General features: G+C 36.2%; 1 protein-coding gene across 2 annotated transcripts in view; it reads left to right on the top strand.

The window, feature by feature from the left end:
- NUMBL (NUMB like endocytic adaptor protein) overlaps positions 1–11735 on the top strand; it is a 157542-nt gene extending 145807 nt beyond the window's left edge. For both annotated transcript variants that reach the window (XM_053721779.1, XM_053721778.1), the window contains 2 exons: positions 2580–2753; positions 5192–11735. In XM_053721779.1, the coding sequence (XP_053577754.1) occupies positions 2580–2753; positions 5192–5886 (869 nt within the window). In that variant the 3' untranslated portion in view covers positions 5887–11735. The remainder of the gene's footprint in view (positions 1–2579; positions 2754–5191) is intronic.
- The last annotated feature ends 2097 nt before the right edge of the window (positions 11736–13832 follow it).

Below are 13832 nucleotides of genomic sequence, written 5' to 3'. Positions count from 1 at the left end.
GACACCTTTTAAATTCACTTCTATTTTCAAATGTGATTCGTTCTCTTGGTATCCCTTGTTGAAAAATAATATGCACATATCCTACACTTGTGGAAGTTAGTAGCTGATTGATTCCTGCACACATTTGTTTTATTTTATAGCTAAAGGAACATTTTTTTGTGTGATTCAGACAGAACATATTTTAACCCCTTGAGTGCTAATGACGGCTCTGAACCGTCGCAAATTTTCCCAGTCAGGTGCTGACTACGACTCAGAGTCGGTGCTAGCACTCACCAACCTTGAGGGCAATCTGGGGGCTCCCATTGACTCGCACCCCGGCGATCGGGCCTGTATAGTGACAGGCATTCCCGTTTCGCACTGTGACATCACGCGCAATGACAGTATAGGAAAATGGGGGCATGCTGCTTAGAAGCCTGTATCTCAGGCATCTAAGCAGTTACAGACCCCCAAGACCCACCGTTGGAAAGGTAATCGCCTAACCTTTCTAACGGTATAAGTTAGAAAGTTAAAAAAAAATATATTAAAAACAAAACAAAAAAAAAAACCCTCAAATCCAGCTTAGCACCCAGGTGGGAAATTGCTTAGCACTTAAAGGGACATGAAAATATTTATTTCATGATTCAGATAGAGACTACAATTTAAAAAAAAATAATCCAATTTACGTCTATTATTTAATTTGCTTCCTTCTCTTGTTATCCTTTGCTGAAAGGTTTATCTAGGAAAGTTCAGGGGCACCAGAGAACCTAGGTTCTAGCTGCTGATTGGTGGCTGCATATATATACAGATTGTGATTGGCTCACCCATGTGTTCAGTAATAAACCAGTAGTGCATTGCTGCTCCTTCAACAAATGATACCAAGATAATTAAGCAGATTAGATAATATAAGTAAATTAGAAAGTTGTTTAAAATTGTATTCTCTATCTGAACCATGAAATAAATTTTTGGGGTTTCATGTCCCTTTAAGAAACCTTCCAGTTTCCTTCTATTTTCAAATGTGCTTCATTCTCATGGTATTCTTTGTTGAAGAGATACCTGGGTAGGTAGTGTGCACATGGCAGGAGAAAATGCTGCTATTTAGTGTTCTTGCAAATGTATAACATTCTTGCTAATTTGCTGACATATAGTGCTGCAGATAAGAGCACGCTCCTGAGCTACCTCCCTGGTTTTCAACAAAGGAGATCAATGAGAATGAAGACAAATTGATAATAGAAGTAAATTGTTAAGTTGTTTAAAACTGTGTGTTCTTTCTGAATAATTAAAGGAAACATTTTTAGATTTCATGTCCCTTCAAGGCTTTAACCCCTTCACTACCGGAATTTTTAGAGAAGAACTTGCCCAAAATACCGGAGAATTTTTAGCATTTTTACAGCCACTCCATTTAAACAGAAATAAAGCCTTTTTTTTCACAAACTTTGGGTTTCTCACTGAAATTATTTACATAACGCTTGTGCAATCATGGCACAAATGGTTGTAAAAGCTTCTCTGGGATCCCCTTTGTTCCAAAATAACAGACATATATGGCTTTGCCGTTGGTTTTTGGTTATTAGAAGGCCGCTAATTGCAGCTGCGCACCACACTTCTATTATTCCCGGCAGTGAAGGGGTTAATCAGGTAGCTTGTAAGGTTAATTGTAGCTTTAGTGTAGAGATTACCCACCCACCTGACACTTCTCACCCCCTGATTCCTCCCAAACAGCTCTCTTCCCTCCCTCACCCCCCCAATAGTCACCACCATCTTAGGTACTGGCAGATCCTCCAACCCTCCCACCTCCCTGATACCTCCAAATAGCTCTCTAACCCTCCCACTGCTTGCGGCCATCTTTAGTGCTGGCAGCTGTCTGCCAGTACCTATAAAATACATGTTTTTTTTAATTTTCGTATTTATTTTTTAATTTGCTGTAGTGTAGTGACCCCCCCCCCCCGTGATCGTTGTACCGCATGATGTTTATATACATTGCATTGGCTTAAAGGGACACTCAAGTCAAAATTAAACTTTTATTATTCAGATAGAGCAGCAATTTTAAACAACTTTCCAATTTACTTCCATTAGAAAAAAGTGCTTTTTATATTTAAACTTTTTGAGTCACCAGCTCCTACTGAGCATGTGCAAAAATAAGCTTATATGCATTTCTGATTGTCTGATGACTGTCACATGGTACGTGTATGCATTTGTGATTGGCTGTTGGCTGTCACATGGTACGTGTATGCATTTGTGATTGGCTGTTGGCTGTCACATGGTACGTGTATGCATTTGTGGTTGGCTGATGGTTGTCACATGGTACAGGGGGAGTGGAAATAGACATAACTTTTAAAATTGTCAGAAAAAAAATCTTCTATTCATTTGAAGTTCAGACTAAGTGCTATTGCATTGTCTTGTTATCTTGCATTTGTTGATTATGCAAATCTACTGTGATGACTGGTCCTTTAAGGGGTTAAAAAAAAATGTAAAAAGTTTGCGAAGAAAAAACCTCACCATTTAACTGTCATATCGTCACCATTTAAAGACTGCCTATTTAAGGAACAGTTAGACGTTGTTGGTGTCAAAGGTGTAAGATTTTCATTTTCTACCATGTTTCTTAGTTTCCGACTTAGATCCTTCTGCGCTTCCAGACTCGGATGGAATTAATGATCTCTGCAACCAGATAAACAGCTCATTTGCCAACAAGCCTCCTGAAGACCGTTTCACCAACAGCAATGGCACAAGGACCCCCACTGCAGTCCCTGCCATCCCCCCTCCTCCACAAACAGTGCATGGTGAGAAGCCTTAAAGGGACAGTATACACCAATTTGCATATAAGTGCATGTAATAGACACTCCTATAAAGAAGAATATGCACTGATACTGATATAAAAATCCAGTATAAAACCTTTTAAAAACTTACTTAGAAGCTCCCAGTTTAGCCCTGTTGATTAGGTTAGGCTGGGACACCCAGTGAAGGGGGCTGGGAAAACAAGAAGAGCGGATACCCCCCCCCCTTCCCTGCATATGAAAAGAGATAACAGGAGTCTGTAGACATCAGTATCCATCTGACACTGTGGGGCTTGGTTAGGAGTCTGAAAATCAGCACAATGGTATTAACAAAATAAACAAAACGATACATTGTTACAAAAACACTACCAGATGGGCTATATAAATGGATCATCTACAAAACATTTATGTAAAGAAAAATCTAGTGTACAATGTCCCTTTCTCTTATTTCTAGGGATAATCATGTAGACACAAATATATAATGAGTGGTAAATGACAATATAACAAAACACATTAAAACAAGTAGGGACGAGTTTTGAAACGGATGCATTTTTAGAAAGAAAATAATTTTAAGGTATTTAAAATGTGGATTCAAAGGACATTCAGAAAAGGGATTGGCACTGATCAGATTTTGGGATTATCTAAAATGCCCTTTAATGAGAGTATCTAGGTGTCTGCTCACCTGAGTACTTTGTAGTGTTTCTTTATGTTACACACTTGGGGCTAGACTATGAGTGTAGCGCAAACGTTTGCACCCGAGTGATATGGGGTATATCACAAAGGTTTGCGCTCATCGTCGTATTACAAGTTGAAAGTAAAAACGATTGTGTGAGTACAATCACAATTTACGCTAGAATCATTGCGGCAACTTCAGAGCTCTGGTTAACTGTTTCGCAAAACTAAAAAGTTGCACAAAACACATAAAAAATACATTACAAAGTATAGTTACACTCATAATAACACTAATAAAAACTATTTAAAAAAAAAAAAAATCTCAAGTGTTAGAAAAAAATTGAGATACATACATATATATGTCTAAAGATATATATACACACATATATATATATATATATATATATATATATATATATATATATGTAAACAAAACACATAAATACATATGTATGTATATATATATAAAAAAGGGCATTGGAGCGCTTTGCGGTTAAGTAGATGAAAACATGTAATAGCATATTTATGCAATATTCATATTTAATAAAGGTTTTAACTATGTATTTACTGAAAAATTTTCACATTCCAATGTTCTGCACATAGCAGAATATGTTCTAAATGTTTATAAATAGATATTCCTGTATATATCTATTCCTTTATATAATCATCTTTCTCTCTCTCTCTCTCTCTCTCTCTCTCTCTCTCTCTCTCTCTCTATATATATATATATATATATATATATATATATATATTTACTGAGTATGTGTGTATATATATATATATATATATATATATATATATATATATATAGTATATAGGCATAGATATGAGTTGTACCAAAATACTATCAGATATATGAAGAAATATGTATTTATCTATAAATAGAACATATTCTGCTATGTAAAGAACATTGGAATATGAAATATGCATATTATTATGTTTGGTTAGCGCAAATAAGAATACGTGATTGTGTTTGCGCAAGAGTTGAGTGTTTTTTGCCACTTTTTTTTCTCCATTGACTTCTATGGGGGAATACATAAATGCGCACACAAGAGCGAAAACAGTTTACTTTCAACTCATAATATGAGCGCAACCTGACGAGTGCAAAAAACCTTACTTCTAGCGCAATTAACTTGTAATCTGGCCCTTATTGTACAAAAGAAAAAAAAGAAGAATAAAAGAGAAACTGTGGTTAATTTAAATAAAAACGAGTAAAAAAATGAAATACCAAAAAAACATCCCAAAAACCATCTCAGCAATGTGTCTAAAAGAAAAAGAAAGGAAAATAAATCAAGGGAAAAAGATGGTTAGGATTTTACAATTTTCAAAATAGAAATAGAGCAGAAAAAGAGAAAACATAGGGTTAAAAAATAGTTACAAAATGAATAAAAAACAAAAACAAAACACAAAAGGCCTTTTAAAAAAACATAAAAAAACCCCCAGAAATTAGTAAATAAATTGTGGTAATATTAGATCAGCAGGAAATTATAGGTACACTATAGGGGGCATTTTTTATTTAGCTTTTTTATATTTTTGTAAGAGAACAACAATATTTTAAGCAAATATAGAGATACAATCTATTACAGTGGGTGATTCACCATCTAGTTGGGAACAAAGTCTAATCTAATATTTCATTTTATAGCAAGATAAAGGGAACAAGTTTGGTTAGTTATGGAGTTCAGCTCATGCGGAAATGCTTATATTACAGACTAAATAAATGTATAACAGACGTGCAGCTATTGTTTTATAATAATTCTGACTGTTTCTTACAGGGGCACCAGGATGGGCAGAACCAGCATTGACCATACCACCTCCCTCTGGTTTTCAAATGGGACATCGTCGTACCCCTTCAGAGGCTGAACGTTGGTTGGAAGAAGTGGCTAAGGCTGCAAAGGCTCAACAACAGCAGCAGCAGCAACAACCACAACCACACATGGTGGCAGTGCCCATGTCTGTGCCCACTGCAATGCAGGCATATCCAGTTTCATACGATGCCAGCCCTGCACCTGTTGGCATATTTATTGCACCACACATGCAACCTGCTTACGTACCTGTAGCTAGTTATACTCCAGCCTTGGGTAGCAGCCTACCATATACTTCTTCAAGTGTTCCAGTGGTGGGAATCACCCCGTCCCAGATGGTTGCCAACGTCTTCTGTTCTGCTACACAGGCACCATCTTCCAATCTGGCCAATAAATCTAACCCATTCCCTCATCAGAGTCTACTCCATTCCACCAATGTTCAGAACCCTACCTCATCACAGTCTAGCCAACTGGGGCCAAAGCAGAATGGCACTGCCAATGGTACCACATGGCCCCCAGATCCCAGCCAGCTACGGTTGGCTTCTACTGCACAGGAAGTGGACCAGTTTGAAGCTCAGTGGGCAGCTCTGGAGTCCAAATCACAACAGCGAATTGCCAACCCCTTCTCTAATGAACTACACAAGACATTTCAAATAGAGCTGTAGCTATCATCAAGCCAACCATCTAAGAACTAAAACCAGGATCAACTGCCAGAACATTCTTGATCAGCCAAAGTCAGCCAGTGGAACTTTTCATGCAAAATCATTCAACAGGTCTACATTAAAAAAGCAAGGGTGCAGGATCACTTATTTGATAGTCCTGGGGCTTGAGTGGTAGTTCAAACCCAACCGAAGACATGACAATATCACCTGCTGATGGCAGCATATTATGGGACTGTATTATTATTACTTTACTGGGTAACCTAGGTGTAACAGGCTTAAATAGGACCACTACTAAAAAAAAAATTAACGCAGAGGGGAAAAAGATATTGGCCTGTATAGGGAAGGGAAAATTATGTTTATTCAGAAAAGCAATATAAGTTTGGATGAACAATTTTTTTTTTTGCTGTGAAATAACTGGATCCAGGATATAAAGATTGATATATATGCAATATTAAGAAAAGCGATAGGAATGTAAGGAGGGGGTAAGTGGTATGTGACATGGTTGGATGGCGATGAGAAAATCTTACACATAAGGAATTGGGGAGGTCTTCTTCAGAGGTGGCAGGAAGTATGTTTTCTTGATGTATCTACAGGAGGATAAATATGAATTAATTTCCCATTTTGTTTGTAATTTGTGCCAAAAAGAAAAAAAAAATCTGTTGTGACGTCTCAGATATCTTATGGGTACTTTTTGTTTTACCCCCAAATGAACTATAAATTAATGCAGGTGCCATTTTTTTTTTAGTCTTTTTTTTCTCCCAAGGCCCTTAGTAATGACCCTCACAGACTACTTTTTTTTATCATTTTTATTATTTTAACTTAAATGCCAAATGTATTCTATATTTAATATATTTTTCTTAGTTCAGTTGTATCTATTGATATTATAATTTGTGTTTATATAAATAATGACCAAATAACAAGGAAACCTAGAATTTAAATATTAATTAAATTATATTTGAGGTAACGTTTAAGTACAAAAAATAATTTGAGCAGGGTAATTAGTTAAGAGATCATGAAAAAAAAATAATATAAAAAATGTATGTTCCAAAAGTCTGTTTCAAAATATAAAATCATTACAAAATTTAGTACCACGGTCACTATTCTTTATAGTACTGGAGAACTGGTCCAACTAAAAAAAACATTTGCCTATTAAATCTACTACACCTTGTCAGGTACCGCGAGGTCCCTCAAAGACTTTTAAAAAGTGTATGTTTTTTAGAGTTGTTTATCTCTCTTTGATGAGGTCTGGATGTGAAGGAAAAAACACCTACATTGTAAACAGATTTGGCAAGATCTCTCTCCATGCTGGCGAGTGTTTGATCATCAAGCCCTAAGAGTGGAATGTCTTGACTGTTTGCTCTGATTCCCGCCCCCCCCCCCCCCCCCCACAGGTTTAAGTTTTTGTCCATGCTCAGAATTTCCTGGTTTAATCAAAAGTTCCTCATTAGCCACATCCTACTGTAAACATCCAATCAGGTTGCTTGTCCTGGGACTGGCAAGGGAGTGTGCATCTGGCATGTGCAGGCACAGTCATGTTATTTCCCTCCTCAGCTTAAAGGTATAGTTTAGCCAAAATTAAACTTTAATGACAGAGCATGCAATTTTAAGCAACTTTCTAATTTACTCCTATTATCAATTTTTCTTTGTTCTATTGGTATATTTATTTGAATGTAAGCTTAGGAGCCAGCCCATTTTTGGTTCAGCACCTGGTTATCACTTGTTGATTGGTAGCTACATGTATACACCAATCAGAAAGTGCTACGCAGGTTCTGAACCAAAAATGGGCCGGCTCCTATGCTTAAATTCTTGCTTTTTCGAATAATTTTAATTGGCATGCTCTATCTGAATCATGAAAGTTTAATTTTGACTAGACTATCCCTTTAAAGGGATGTTAAACAGTCTATTATACTGTAATAAAAAAGTGCTAAGCAGTGGCTTATACCTAATTGAAATCATTGCAATATGTATTATTTATCATTTTAATTATTTATTTTTTTACACTACATTTGTGCAATGTCCATTACTTCCTTTCACAGCCCTACAAGGAGGCTGTGGCCTCTGCAGGAAGGTTTATCTTAGCATGATATCATACATCTTCTAGAATAACATGAGATGGTTTACTATAAAGTGAATAGACTAGACACAAAGTCAGAATTGCTCATGCTCAGATCAGTTAGAATGTAACCTAAGTTGCCAAGATATCAGCTCTCTTATTACACTAAGTGCAGTGACTACACTGAGAATTTCTAAGTGTTCATTTTGCAAGAAAACAAGTTAGTTGTTTGCTGTTTTATTTACACAATCTGTCTCTTTATATGTTTACTATGATTTAACATATTTGTTTTTACCAAAGGAGCACTGTTTAATATCCCTTTAAGGAAGTTTACAATGAAATCTTGCGAGATTTCTGTGAAATCCCATGAGTTCATAGCAAAGCAAAGTGTGAACTCAGCACTGATGATGCTAATTTGGTTGTTTTATGTTTTTTCCACCATGCAGATGACAGTAGCTGATAAATAATTTACTCTGACATTTTGAGGTAAAATAAATTCATTTTTTAGATTAGAAATGTTCATGTGATATTTTCTAGTCAGCTTTTCAGTTATGCTGCTGATTTAGCATATGAGCATCATATCCCTTTAAATACAGACATCACACTGTTCATTTATGATTGTAATAAAGTGTTTGGATATTTAAAAAAAATACTGAAAATTATATGACATTGTTAATTATACTCATTATGTATTAATATTATTAGTTAAAGGGACACTAAACCCACATTTTTTCTTTAATGATTCAGATAGAGCAGGCAATTGTAAGCAACTTTCTAATTTACAACTATTATACATTTTTGTTCGTTCCTTTGCTATCTTTATTTCAAAGACAGGAATGTAAAGCTTAAGAGCCGGCCTATTTTTGGTTGAGAACCTGGGTTATGCATGTTTATTGGTTTGCTAACTGTATCCACCAATAAGCAAGCGCTATCCATGGTGCTGAACCTAAAATGGTATGGCTCCTAAGCTTTAAATTCCTACTTTTTAAATAAAGATAGCAAGAGAACGATTCAAAATTGATAGTAGAAGTAAATTAGAAAGTTGCTTAAAATTGCAATCTCTATCTGAATCATTAAATAATAAAATTGGGTTTAGTATCCCTTTAAAGGCACATGTAAACCAAAATTGAACTTCTATGATTCAGATACTGCGTGTAATTTTAAACAACTTCCCACTTCTGCTACCAAATTGTCTTCATTCTCTTGGTATCCTTTGTTGAAGTAGGTTCAGGAATGTGCATGTGTCCTTAGCACTATATAGCAAAAGCATTTGTAACATTGATTTTAACAAATCTATATTTGCATATACTCAGCAATGCATGGCAGTGGTTTGTGATCAGTGTTTATAAACCGCGGTCCTCAAATACCCCCAACAGGCAAGGTTTTCGTTATAGCTGAATTAGAGCACAGGTGAAATAATCAGCTAATCAGTAACTATGGTTACTAACCTGCTCTCACCCATTGAGGCCTATTTACTAAAGGTCTTGCGGATCTGTTCCGACAGTGCGGTTCAGGTCCGCAAGACCTCGCTGAATGCGGAGAGCAATACGCTCTCCATATTCAGCACTGCGCCAGCAGCTCACAAGAGCTGCTGGTGCAACGCCCCCCCTTGTAGACTCGCAGCCAATGGGCCGCCAGCAGGGGGTGTCAATCAACCCGATCGTACTCAATCGGGTTGAATTCCAGCGATTCCTGTCCGTCTACTCAGAGCAGACGGACAGGGTTATGGAGCAGCGGTCTTTGTGACCGCTGCTTAATAACTGCTGTTTCTGGCGAGTCTGAAGACTTGATAAATGGGCCCCATTAACTGTGATCTAGTTCAGCTAGAAACCTGTCCTCAGGCCTAACTAACAGGCTAGATTTTCAGGATTACCTTTGTTGAGCGCAGGTTAGTAACCATGGTTACTTATCAGCTGATTATTTCACCTGTGTTCCAGTTCCGATATCCTGAAAATCTGGCCTGTTAGGGACGTCTGCAGACAGGTTTAAAAGAACCCTGGCCTAGATTGAAAGATGCTCGGAGGTGTCTCACTGTAAAGGCGAGATCGTGTTCTAAATGTATTTAGAATCACTTCACCTATAACACCAGTGTTTTGTTAGTGGTGGTTCCTGTCTGTAACATCTATAGATGCGTGAGTAGCGCAATGCAGAAGAAATCAGAGCCGCTAGAACAAAGGAAAAAGATCAATTTCAGACGCAGCATTTAGGAAATACTCTTGCAAAACAGTTTATGTGAATGTTTGTAAAATATTTACGTCTGTTCTATTATTGTGAAGTAGTGTCGCTGGAAAGAACTGTCACAACAGGCTGGCTATGTGCGTTCTGCGGCGTTCTAGGGACATGGCTGAGATTTTGTACCTACACCCTGACTCAGAATACGTAATTCATAAAGAGTCTGTTGCCCCTGCGAAGTATCTTAGCATGTAGTCATGCCTTGTTATTTCAAAGCTGACACGGTTGTCTCGTTTTTATTTTTAATTAAATCGAAAGTAAAGTCAAAATTAAACATTCATAATTTAGATAGAGAACACCAATTTAAACAACTTTCCAATTTACTTTTTTTTTTTATCAAATTTGCTTTGTTCTCTTGGTATCCTTGGTTACAGAAGCTTGCAGACTTTCAGCTACTTTGCAAATTTCAATTTTGACCTATTGATGAAAATCGGTATAGTTGCATTTAAATTTTAAATAGAAGATTTACTTTTAAAGAAAGGATACAAAAAGAACAAGGCTAGTTTGATAATAGAAGTAAATTGGAAAGTTATTTAAAATTGCACACTTTGAGGTAGATTTATCATACCCTAGGCGGGCATAATTTGCATACTGTCGGCATTTAACATTGCACAAGCATTTCTTGTGAAATGATTGTGCAATGCCGCCCCTGCACAATCGGCCACTAGCAGGGGGGTGTCAATCATCTGATTGTATCTGATTGGATGATTTGCAGTCTTAAGACCGCTGCTTCTTAAATCCCGTTTCCGGTGAACCGGAAAGGCTCTTGCGGAAAAAGCAGTATCCGCTGCTTAATAAATATACCCCTCTGTCTTAATTATGAACATTTCATTTTGACTTTACTTCCACTTGTATCTCACAGCTGTGTGCTCATTGTTGCAGTGATTTTTTCCCCCTGCCAGATAGTGGTCTCATGAGCAGGTTTTATTGAATCCAGGCAAATGTTTTTTCACAGAAATGCTCATGGATTGGATAAGCGTCAAAATGGGCCCCAACTTTCTAATTTACTCCTATTATTAATTTTCCTTCATTCACTTGCTATGTTTATTTGAATTGCAAGAATGTAATTTTTTGGTTCACAACCTGGGTTGTCCTTGCTGATTGGACAGCACCAATAAACAAGTGCTGTCCAGGGTTTTCTGAACCAAAAATGTGGCTTGCTCCTTAGCTTAGATGCCTTGTTTTTCAAATAAAGATAGCAAGAGAACAAAGAAAAATTAATAGGAGTAAATTAGAAAGTTGCTTAAAATTGCATGCTCTATTTGAATCACGAAAGAAATTTTTTGGGTTTAGTGTCCCTATAATGCAAGATCAATAGGTTCTTTGTCCAATCTAAATTGTACTTTTTAAAAAAAAAAAAAAACAGGTGGTTGAATTTGTATAAAATATCATTGTATCAGGCTTTCCCCATCCCTGAATCTCTTACTTGTTTACAGTTCGGTAAATTCAACGGTCAATTTTTACTTAGGTTTCCAAATTTTGTATCTAGAAATAAGAAATAAAACCTCCTGTATTTGTATTATAATATTGTGCAAAAAGTAAATAAAATAATTATAAATATAGCAAATGATTTGCCGTATTCTTGGTGTTACTGCTGAGGAAGAAATCTCCAGGTGTAAGGTTTTTGGGCACTATGACATAGAGGAACAATTATGACCATCAAATACAAATGCTCAGGATTACATATAACAGAATAAATATTCACTGTATTAGTTACATCTTCCTCCCTAAATACATAAATATATACAGTATATCCTCTTTACACAACTTTTGCGTGTAAATTATAAACACACACATGCTCACACTATACATACAGTTACACATGCACATATGTGCTTACACTAGATATACAGTACACATGACATGCACATGCATTTACACCATACATACAGGCACATATGCTTACACTATACATACAAGCACATGTGCACATAAACTTACCCTATACATACTGGCACATGTGCACATATAAAATTACAGTATACATACAGGCACACCTGCACATATTTGTTTACACTATACATACAAGCATATGTGTACATAAACTTACCCTATACATACAAGCACATGTGTACATAAACTTACCCTATACATACAACCACATGTGTACATAAACTTACCATATACATACAAGCACATGTGTACATAAACTTACCCTATACATACAAGCACATGTGTACATAAACTTACCCTATACATACAAGCACATGTGTACATAAACTTACCCTATACATACAAGCACATGTGTACATAAACCTACCCTATACATACAACCACATGTGTACATAAACTTACCCTATACATACAACCACATGTGCAAATAAACTTACCCTATACATACAAGCACATGTGTACATAAACTTACCCTATACATACAACCACATGTGTACATAAACTTACCCTATACATACAAGCACATGTGTACATAAACTTACCCTATACATACAAGCACATGTGCACATAAACTTACCCTATACATACAAGCACATGTGTACATAAACTTACCCTATACATACAAGCACATGTGTACATAAACTTACCCTATACATACAAGCACATGTGTACATAAACTTACCCTATACATACAAGCACATGTGTACATAAACTTACCCTATACATACAAGCACATGTGTACATAAACTTACCCTATACATACAACCACATGTGTACATAAACTTACCCTATACATACAACCACATGTGTACATAAACTTACCCTATACATACAAGCACATGTGTACATAAACTTACCCTATACATACAAGCACATGTGTACATAAACTTACCCTATACATACAACCACATGTGTACATAAACTTACCCTATACATACAAGCACATGTGTACATAAACTTACCCTATGCATACAACCACATGTGCAAATAAACTTACCCTATACATACAAGCACATGTGTACATAAACCTACCCTATACATACAACCACATGTGTACATAAACTTACCCTATACATACTGGCACATGTGTACATAAACTTACCCTATACATACAAGCACATGTGTACATAAACTTACCCTATACATACAAGCACATGTGTACATAAACTTACCCTATACATACAAGCACATGTGTACATAAACTTACCCTATACATACAAGCACATGTGCAAATAAACTTACCCTATACATACAAGCACATGTGTACATAAACTTACCCTATACTTACAAGCACATGTGTACATAAACTTACCCTATACATACAACCACATGTGTACATAAACTTACCCTATACATATAAGCACATGTGTACATAAACTTACCCTATGCATACAACCACATGTGCAAATAAACTTACCCTATACATACAAGCACATGTGTACATAAACTTACCCTATACATACAAGCACATGTGTACATAAACTTACCCTATACATACAAGCACATGTGTACATAAACTTACCCTATACATACAAGCACATGTGTACATAAACCTACCCTATACATACAACCACATCTGCAAATAAACTTACCCTATACATACAAGCACATGTGTACATAAACTTACCCTATACATACAAGCACATGTGTACATAAACTTACCCTATACATACAAGCACATGTGTACATAAACTTACCCTATACATACAAGCACATGTGTACATAAACTTACCCTATACATACAAGCACATGTGTACATAAACTTACCCTA

This window comes from Bombina bombina, chromosome 7 (assembly GCF_027579735.1).
Source record: "Bombina bombina isolate aBomBom1 chromosome 7, aBomBom1.pri, whole genome shotgun sequence".
Taxonomy (NCBI): Eukaryota; Metazoa; Chordata; class Amphibia; order Anura; family Bombinatoridae; genus Bombina; species Bombina bombina.
The sequence above is the reverse complement of the archived record's forward strand: the minus strand, read 5'-3'. Positions and strand labels throughout refer to the sequence as shown.